General features: G+C 40.9%; 1 protein-coding gene across 1 annotated transcript; it reads left to right on the forward strand.

Moving 5' to 3' along the window:
• The first annotated feature begins 2,353 nt into the window (after positions 1 to 2,353).
• Positions 2,354 to 10,176, forward strand: nr2e1 (nuclear receptor subfamily 2, group E, member 1). The gene is made up of 9 exons (XM_019271158.2): positions 2,354 to 2,977; positions 5,652 to 5,797; positions 6,481 to 6,568; positions 6,809 to 7,044; positions 7,371 to 7,517; positions 7,804 to 7,900; positions 8,020 to 8,169; positions 8,380 to 8,485; positions 8,783 to 10,176. The coding sequence occupies exons 1-9, from the start codon at positions 2,917 to 2,919 to the stop codon at positions 8,943 to 8,945; spliced, it is 1,194 nt and encodes a 397-aa protein (XP_019126703.1). The 5' UTR covers positions 2,354 to 2,916; the 3' UTR covers positions 8,946 to 10,176.
• The last annotated feature ends 216 nt before the right edge of the window (positions 10,177 to 10,392 follow it).

The following is a 10,392-nucleotide window of genomic DNA, read 5'->3' on the forward strand; positions in this document are numbered from 1 at the left end:
AAAAAACAGATACACAATCCACTGGTCCTCTTTTGTTATCGTCATTTCATTGACTGTTAGAGGAGAAGAGAGTCACTAATACAAAAAAAAAAGTGAAAGAAGGCAACCCGGGCAACCATGATGTTGGTTATATTTGTGTAAAGGCTATCAGTGAATGACGAGGATTAGGACGAGTTAAGGAGATTATGTCACACATTCACCATTCACACACCCCCGGCAGCCACCCACACACATGCGCACGCACACATACACACCACACACACACACGTGCGCGCACTTAGAAATAACTGAAAATGTTATTGATCTGTGAGAAATAACATCATTTCCAGTCTCACAGAGAGACTAAGAGAAGTCTGGGAAATAGTCCCCATAATGAACGTGTATTGTCGCCTTTATAAAAGATTAAAAAACTCAATATGTGGCTACAAACTTCTCATTGAAGAGCAGAGGCTCTCAGTGTGTCCCTGCAGGAAAATCAAAGGAATATTATAGTGATTTCTCCTCGGGCTTGTTAGCCTCCAACCTCTACCGTTCAGCTAAAGGGCAGGTTGAAAGACACAACAATGGCTGATTGCAATTAACTACGCCTCTCCGCCTCGCCCCTGTCCGCTTAAATCGACACTTTGTGAGTCCATATGGCCTCCAGTGTACCGTGGGAATGAACACAATTAAAAACAGAATATGGATTTCTGCAGTTGCCCGGTGAAAACACAGCAAGCTGTCAAGGTCAGGGTGTCAGTGAGCGGGGCCTGACCAACCACGACCCTCCGGACAGCAGCCTGGGCACGGTTTGCACCCCGGTGTCCAAAATCCGATCACTGACTGTAGGCAGGGGGTTATAGGAGGTGTGGATGGTAAACCTTAAAGCAGTGTACCCACTAGGTGTGGATATTTAGTAAATGATTAATTATTTCGAAGGCACAAGTTATTATAAAAGTGAACTTTTCTAGACAAGATGTGATGTAATTTAATTTTTTTTTAAATTGTCTGTTCTTTGTAAAAGTGGCAAAAATGTGACGAGAAAACAACAGTTTTAATATACAGTGGCCTACATTACACACAGGAGAGACGCGAAATGAAAGAACAATAATAATAATAAAGAGTGTGATAGTGAGAAAAAAATAAAATATTTGAAGTAACAGGTCAAATTAAAATACTTGTAATCATAATGGTGATGTTTGTACAAATCTGTGTAGTTCAGATAAGTCGACAAATAAACGATAAAGGTTGTTATTGTTGTTTTTATCACCACTTTTAATGAAGGAGCACTTATATGGTTATATTTATTTACATAGAATATCTATCTAATGTGATTTGTTGTGCGCTGTAATGTTTAAAAGGAGTGAAGGTTTTATATTTTCTGTTTGTGAAGGCCTATAAATTGTTTTTTTTATTACCATTGATTAAAATTAATTTCACAGCTTTTGATTTATTATTATATCACATTGCAGGAAACTGCCTCACAGTACATTACTGTGCAGCTAACTTCAGACTGACCACATCAGTAAATCTCTGACAAATCCGAATAACAGCCGAGTTAAAACCCCTGCAACAGGTTGAAAACACTGACAAGCTGACATTAAAATGAGAGTTTAACAAAGAAAAGACAAAGTACTTGTGTGAAACAGCCTCAGCATTTCTTTGGCATCTTTAATCTGTGATAACATCACAAAGTGATTTATGGAAATCACTCATCAACATCCACCTCAGCTGTTTAACAGTTGCTCTGGCTGATCGGTGTCTACAGTGGGCCCCAAGCACTCCTTGAATCGTGTGATGTGTAACCAGACACAATTGTTTTTGTGCTTGTGTGGGTGGGGTGTGATGTATTTTTATTGTTTGTGGGTGGTGGTGTGTGGTGTAGAAAATGAGGAGCATGACACTGAGCCCCTTATAACCCCCCCCCCCACACACACACACACACACACACACACACACACCCCTGAATATAGTAACCTCTTACTGGTCTAACAACATACCTCAGCATTACAGATGTCATGTGTTTTCTGCATCTTAAATTCAGCTCTATGGAGAGATCATGGAGAGGTTAGTGTCAGTTTTTAAATATCAAATATCTAATATTATTATATTCTGAGTTGTGCTCTTTGATTAATCCTGTGAGTTAGTTATTATAATAAAAACAAACGTAAATGTTGCAGAAAACATGCATGCAACACGTGTTTTTTTTGTGTGTGTGTGTTTGCAATGCCTCTTGATCCATGAGCAAGGCACTTCACATCATTTGAGCACATTCACACCATCACACACACACACACACACACACATATACGCACACTCCCACACACGCCAGTGACGTCAGGCTGGAGTTTGGAGTAGAAAGCCAAGTGGATGAAGGAAGTGGAGATCTCCACCCTCCAGCCTCCCCCTGACACTTCTCATAAATATTACCAAGGCTTATTTGAGGAACGCGCACCACAAAGTCACATCGTGTCCTGGTTTTAACACGCGTTCACCTGCCTGAATATCTCAACACTGATTTATTTTTCTTTCTTTCCTACCGATTTGGCACCGTCGGATGCGCTCCAGGCATCGTTTTCACCCCCCTATCTCCAACTTTACACACCGGCTGGAGGACTGCTGTCGTCGTTAACCGGTCGCTATCCCGGAGTGGGCTGCAGTCTTGTGCTCTCCGACCCTGCACATCCAGGAGGCGAAGATTGTCTGATATATAATGTGCAAACGTGTTTCTTAATTTGGGGGGTCGTCGATCGGAGATCTGTCAAGTTGGGCAACTCGGGACGTTGACTTGCCGATCTCATCGCTGCTGGTGAAGACTTCAAGGAAAAAAGGTGCTGCGGGTTTCACGCTTTTGATTGTCTCTGTCAGCAAGACTAAGGAAGAGAAAGAGGACTTCTTTTTTTTTCATCCTGAACTTTATTATAAAGTCGAGGATCCATGATGAGCAAACCCGCAGGATCAACAAGTGGCTGTCTGGATATTCTCAATGTCAAATCAAGTAAGTGTCGCTTCTCTCTGCCCTGATGAACATTACTGAGCACGGTGTGTTAGAATAAAGTCGGGCCTGTCTCATGCATGGAGTGTAAACTGATGGACTGATGCGCGGTTATTTACACAGCTTTATATTCCTCGTGTCATCAGAGCTTCACTACAATAATTCAGTCTCTTCATTCCTCGGGGTCTTTACAAAAATGTGAGGGAATAACTGACGTCCATGTGTTTTTTTTTCCCGAGCACACACACAGACAGTTGGCTGCGTAAACTTGTGTCCATGACTGATAATTAAAGCGCCCTCAGACTGATTGTAAATATTGTTAAGACATCTCTTATATATCTCTCTCTATATATGTATGTCTGTATATATATATTTATATATATTATAAAGTTTAGAGGTAGGGAAATAATAATCTGTGTCCACGCTCCGAATATTCCTCCTGCGTCCCACTTGATGCCACTTGTTGCCTGCGAATTGATTTTCAGAAATGTCTCTGGATGAGTAATAAAACAATGAACAGCAATATTTAATGACCGATATTATGATTTTAAAGCTTGTGTAAGAGACTCTGCTCTCACTGGACTGGCCGTTTTTATATCTTTTAAATTAATACACAGCGCTTAAAGGCTGATATGTTTATATGTCTGCGCGCGTGCGTTTGTGTACTAATGTAAAAAAAAAATCATGACTTTATATAATTAATCATGAATATATTGAAGGATTTTATATGAAATTGTTGAGTGTATTACATGTGGTTTAAGATTTTACATTAAATTGGATTGGGTGTGTTTTTTCTCAGCTAGGCCTCATAATAAATAAAACGCACCTAGATTATAATATTAGTTTGTTATTGGTCTGTTTCAGAAGACACAACATGTCTGTTAATTTTACATGTGTCTGTGTGTGTGTTCCTTCAGCATCCTTAATAATAATTTCCACATGTGTGTCCTTCACGTCAAACTACATGTTATGTTTTATCCTCAGGTGCTCACTTGTTTTTCAAATCTCTGTAGATAACTAAAACAACATCACAAACTAATAATCAAGTTTCATACACACATTATGGGTGGTCAGTGGAGACTTTTCCTGCTCTCAGTAAAACTTAATTTGCAGTTATTTTAGCAGCTGATGGTGATTACGTTAATAGAATATGCCATATATCTTCAAGCAATTACTGCACACAATGGAGACGAATTGGACCCCCATAGCGGGAAGTTAAATACGAATTTCCCCCATTCACAACAAAATTGTGTCGTTTTATTTAATTGACTCTGGATAATTTACAATTCAATATTTTTTTTAACTCATCTTGTTGGAATTTTTGCGCATTTTCGTTGATCTTTATTTTAAATCTTTAATTTAGGAGTGCGCAAATGAACTTGACTAGCTTTACTTTGGTTGATTAAATATCTGTTAATCAGTCAATTAGTTTAATGAGTGGAGTCAATATTTTAATTATTAGTAAAAGAAAATCTACCTGGCCTTTATGGCGATTTAACTTATTGTACATCTTTTCTTTCTTTTTTTTTTAATCACTCCCGTGATGAGAAGTTGACTTTCTCCAGACCAACTCTCTCTAAAAACAGAAACTCTCATCTGACATAAATGCCACATAAAAAGTTCTATTTTATGTCAATTACACGGCAGTGACCACTAGTTAAATAGCCTACATGGCCTTCTGATTCTTAATAATCTGTCAATTGAAGCCCTATAACTCTCTCCTGAAGTCATTGTTTTTGCTGCTCACTGGTTATTCCCATGCTACCCTTTTTGACGGGTCACTGGCGAATCAATGAGCAGGTGGCAAAACGTCAGTGTAATTACATAGACGGCTTTTCCCTCCAGAATAAAAAAAAGAGACTCCCTCATATGCATACAAATATACCTCTATAGATTTGAATACAACATCTTTGAGGAAAAATTTTTTCATCTACACCGGGGTCGATTTACATACACTTCATTTGAGTTGGTGAAACGAGTTGGTGCGCATTATTCTCATGGTGCAGTGTCACTCCCTAATCCTGGGGCCTATAGACCTGCGGGATAAAGCAGCTGTCGAGTCCCATTATGAAGGGGAGTTGGCAGCTTGTCGAGATCCAGGCAGTCAGACGAGGTTCAATGGGGGAAAATCATTAAGTTAACACTTTCCCCTAATGTCTCCATTGTGCACCCTCGGGCCATTGTCTTAGAGAGCTCAGATATGACGCTTCCCACCGGACTTTATTCTTGAAATGTGTGCCGTGAATTCCCATGGTCGGTCGAGGCGTGGGGCGCTGTCCAGTGTGTGTGTGTGTGTGTGTGTGTGTGTGTGTGTTTTGTGGGGTTGTCGGACAAAACAAGTAATTTGTAGAACGATTTGTCCACCGTGTAAAACGTCCAAGACGAGTTCATTTCTGGCACTTACTGTATGTGCACAGTGCCAACTCAAGCAGCTAACCTGAAACTCACTTCAATGAATTATTGAAAAAAACAAAACAGCAAAGCAACAATTTTCTCAACTTTTATGTCAACTTTGGAAATGTGTTCTCACAATTTATCCAGATCTTCAATATTTATAATAAGATGATACTATAATCACAATTTGCCATGACATTTTTCTCTTTTAAAACTGAATGTTTGATGGTCCTGTGAGCTGTACTTAATTATAATTTGGGTAATTATTATTTTTTTTTATCAGGTCGGATTCTGGACATCCCATGCAAAGTGTGCGGCGACCGCAGCTCAGGGAAGCACTATGGAGTTTACGCCTGTGATGGCTGCTCGGGATTCTTCAAGAGGAGCATCCGCAGAAACAGGACCTACGTCTGTAAATCTGGCTCTCAGGTGAGGCCTCAGCCTTATTTATTACATATTCTCATTTATCACCACACAGGCCTGAAGGGGGCTGAAGGTGCAACCTCTACAAGCTGGTACATTTTTTTAAATTAACATTTGATATTTTCTGTGGAGAACTGAGCAGTTAAAGGGAATTTAACGGGAAGCTTTTCAGTGATTTACTTATAACATCTGATCAGTAAGAGAGATTTGTATTTCAAGTGTTATTAGAAGCAGGATTCAAGTTACACGACGTCCCTGATCCTCATCCAAGAAAAAAAAAAACATTACCAGCTTTACGCGCAGAGTGCGCGTTTTACGCACAGATTCTATTTGCTTTCCCCCCACTGCCGCTGTGTTAGGTCTCCCTTGATGAGCATAATTGTGTCATGCCTCTACCATTAAGTATTGGGCTAAACACAGCGCAGCTATAATATAGCAGGTGTAATCCAATCTAATGTGATGACTCGAAGGCGAGGATTTAGGCAGCAGAGGGCGGGATAGAGTACTTATCCTCCGGGGATGAGGCCGCACTGGAGCCGCAGGGGAGCAGGCCGATAACTACACGATAATAGCGCGATCTTTCACCTGGAGATTGGCCTCCCAGGAAGAGAATAGCAAGAAGATTTCTGTCGTGAAAGCTGAAAGGACTTCAGCTGAAGGCTGTAACGTGTTTCTTTCTCTCCGTGCAGGGTGGCTGTCCCGTCGACAAAACTCACAGAAACCAGTGCCGAGCGTGCCGTTTGAAAAAGTGCCTGGAAGTGAACATGAATAAAGACGGTAAATGGGCTTAATTCAATTATCACTTTGGCCACAGACACGCCATATGGCTGGGCGACTAGGATGGGAAAGTGCACGAAGGCTGTTAATCAGATACTCTTTATATAAAAGGGGGTTTCATTTATAATCTGTGTGGACATTCATAGATCAAAATGTGCACTTTTGGTTTCGGGAACAGAAACCATTCACTCCTGCAGAGATCATTCCTTTACTCTGTGTCCCTGCTGTCTCGTTTTACAGCCGTTCAACACGAGAGGGGGCCCCGGACGTCCACCATCCGCAAACAGGTCGCCCTATATTTCCGAGGACACAAAGAGGTGAACGGGTCATCGACCCATTTCCCGGGATCCTCTCTGCCCGGCCCTCCCTTCTTCACCACGGTCACGCAACTGGAGCCTCACAACCTGGAGATGAGCACAGTAGCCACAACACCGGAGAGACAAGCCATCGTGGGTCTGGCACAGCCCACCCCAAAGGTAATTTTAATTTTCCTTTAATAGTTTATGATGTTCCGTGGATATTTGTATTGTAGCTCCCAAAATGTTATTATAGGATTACAGTTTTTTTTCCATAAGGGTTAGAAGTTGAAATTCTTGTCCCGATTTAGCAGCCTGTAAGAGGCACAAATCCGCCTATTAGATTTCTCACTGTAAATCCACCACAAGCAACACTAATACTTATAAAACCGGGCGCTGGGGTTTGGAATTTGACCTTTGTTGTTCACCATTCTCCCAACTGTGTTTAGTTTGAACACAAACTCATACATACCGGTGATGATCTCTCTCTCTCTCACTTCCTCCAGTATCCCCATGAAGTCAACGGCACCCCCATGTACCTCTACGAGGTGGCGACGGAGTCCGTGTGCGAGTCAGCGGCGCGCCTCCTCTTCATGAGCATCAAGTGGGCAAAAAGTGTCCCTGCATTCTCCACCCTGCCTTTATCTGATCAGGTACACTTTACAGTGATGGGCTGAGGGAGAAGCTTTAAACTACTAGGCCAGATATTATCCTGCAGGGCCTTTATTTAATTAACAATCAGGGGAAAATATATTAATTATATTAGAAGTTGGGACTTTCACAGGCTTTATCATATGAAAATATGGACAAAACATACCTATTATGTTAATACAGGAGTTTCTATTGTACTGGGATTTAAAAAGATTCAAAAAGGTTTAACATTTAGTAAATCATTGCTTCATTGCTTCAAGTTTAACACTAAAAATCCTCTGATTGCAGCTGATTCTGTTGGAGGATGCTTGGAGGGAATTATTTGTTCTGGGCATCGCACAGTGGGCAATTCCTGTGGACTCCACTACTCTTCTTGCTGTTTCTGGTATGTAAACATGACAGAGATTATCTGAATACAGGCCATTTATAGGCCTCATGAGCTGCAGATATAAATGTGTGACAGCTGTATATTATCCTGCGTAATGACTCCATATTTCTTCGCAGGAATGAACACTGAAAACACAGAGTCTCAGCGGATGAATAAGATCATGTCTGAGATACAAGCACTTCAAGAGGTGGTCACCAGATTCAGACAGATGCGCCTCGATGCCACCGAGTTTGCCTGTTTAAAATGCATCGTGACATTTAAAGCCGGTAAGTACTGTTAACTCGCTGTGTATTTTACAGTATTCTGATGTAACTTAAGGTTTCAAAGCATTTTAAGGGTGCTGCTCTGCTTGCTAAACACAATTCTGTAGAGGGAATGGGGAATAAAAGTTATTCTATTGGCTCAATTAATACTATGTCATTCCCTATATATATCACAGCCTGTTTAATAGTTAAAATCCTGCCTCTGTCTAACAGTTCCCACGCACAGCAACACTGAGTTAAGAAGTTTCCGCAACGCCAGTGCCATCGCTGCACTACAAGACGAGGCACAGCTCACTCTCAACAGTTACATACACACCAGGTAAGATCCAGCTAACTCACTCAGTCAGTCAATATATCTGCTACATGCTCGTGCATGTTTCACACCTGTGTCGCAGCGTCTCCTGCAGGTGACTATTAACCAGATTCATTATAAAGTTAATGAGGCAATAAGCCGCAGTAGTGTCTTGTAATTGTGCACAGGTGCAACAGTTGAACCTCATTTTTAATTAGCAGCTATTTATCACAGGTGTTAGTTAATTGGATAGGCTGCATCAGACATTGTGCACATAGAACCGCAGAGAAAGGCTGTTTTTGACCCCCCGGTGATGTCTTTCAGGTACCCAACTCAGCCCTGTCGCTTCGGGAAGCTGCTCTTGCTTCTGCCGGCGCTCCGCTCGGTCGGCCCGTCCACCATAGAGGAGGTGTTCTTCAAGAAGACCATCGGCAACGTGCCCATCACAAGGCTCCTCTCCGACATGTACAAGTCCAGCGATATATGAATTCTCATCATCTGTCCAGACGCATGGAAAAGACTTGAGCTGAAGGCCCAGAGACCCACCCAGCAGGCGACAGAATGTCAAATCATAGCAGGTGTAACCATGGGTTGAATTTTTTGCTGAGCACAAAATCTCCTAGGCTGTCTTAAAATAGCCCGTTTAGGCTTAGATTCATTTGAAACAAAGACTGCAAACACAGCCTCACCAAGTAGCCTGTTAACAGTTTCTCTAGTTAAGGATTAGCCTGTAACTTTCATTATAGATTTACTGTACGATACAGAAAAACTGCAATCTCTGATGTGGGCACAGACAGCCTTCAGTGTTTAAATATTGCCTAAAGACTAGAGAGCACCTGCCAAGTATGTCTGACAAAGAAATGTTATATATTAATACGTTTTTTTTTTTCGAGTGTCTGTGAGACCAATGAGCTTGACGACCAATTCAGTCCTTTATTGCTGTGTTCAATCCCAATGGAGGAAACCAAAAAAAGATGACGCATGCGTAATGGGGGGGATGTGAATCGCTGTCCCTTGATCTGGTGCTGAAACCAAACGCACGGGGGCAACTAAGAAGAGGTGCCAACTCTATGAAGAATTAGTGAGGGGGGGGAAGAAAAAAAAAAGACTTTGAAGAATACGCTTGCATTGCCTCCTGACTGTAAAACTACATTCATCTGAAGATGGTGTTTGTATTTAAGTGGTTACTGTCCTGTTTGTGTTGGTGTGTCCTGTTTGAGGCGCAGCATTAAAAATGTTTAGGTCGACTTTGTGAAGTTAGACACTAACACTGGATAAAATAATATTCAGCACTTGGAAATGTTTTTTTGTGGCCTGTGATGTTTTTATTCTGTTGTAAATATTTGGAGTTATGACTTATAGAGTTGTAACCAAGAGAATAAAATTGATCTGTATTCAAATAACCTAGATATAAAACTAGCAACTACGGTTTTGAAACTTGTTTATAATACACATCATTGCAGATAATGGTGATGTTCTTTTTACATCTGATTTTGTTATCAATGAAAAGTTTAATTTCAAAAGATTTCCCAGCATCGCTTTGAAATAAGGGTACAAAACACACGCTTTAGTTATAAATAACTAATTTAAGTCTCATGATATATCATGACTTCCTGTTGCTCACCAGTGAGAAACGATTAAGTCACCATGCGTTTATGTGATGTGTTAGTGCTTTATGGATAATCAATTCATGATTGCTGATTTAAAATAAGTCGACATGTTAACTCATATGCCATCGAATCCAGTTACTTTCAAAACAAAGGTCATCTCAGATCAGTGCATTCGATCGGCCTCTCTGGAAGCCAAACAGCACCTGTTCTCATAGAAACATAAAACTGATTTTAAAAACACACGTTTTTAAAACCAATTACTATCATGTTTAATCTAACAGGATGGGCACCAGTCTCCCACATCAAGTAAAGTCACGTCACGGC

Source organism: Larimichthys crocea, chromosome XI (genome assembly GCF_000972845.2).
Source record: "Larimichthys crocea isolate SSNF chromosome XI, L_crocea_2.0, whole genome shotgun sequence".
In the NCBI taxonomy this organism is placed as follows: domain Eukaryota; kingdom Metazoa; phylum Chordata; class Actinopteri; family Sciaenidae; genus Larimichthys; species Larimichthys crocea.

Coding starts and splice junctions, on each gene's coding strand:
- nr2e1 (XM_019271158.2), top strand. CDS start 2,917: ATGATGAGCAAACCCGCAGGATCAACAAGTGGCTGTCTGGATATTCTC. Junction 7,045..7,370: donor TGGCACAGCCCACCCCAAAG/GTAATTTTAATT, acceptor CACTTCCTCCAG/TATCCCCATGAAGTCAACGG. Junction 7,518..7,803: donor CCCTGCCTTTATCTGATCAG/GTACACTTTACA, acceptor CTCTGATTGCAG/CTGATTCTGTTGGAGGATGC.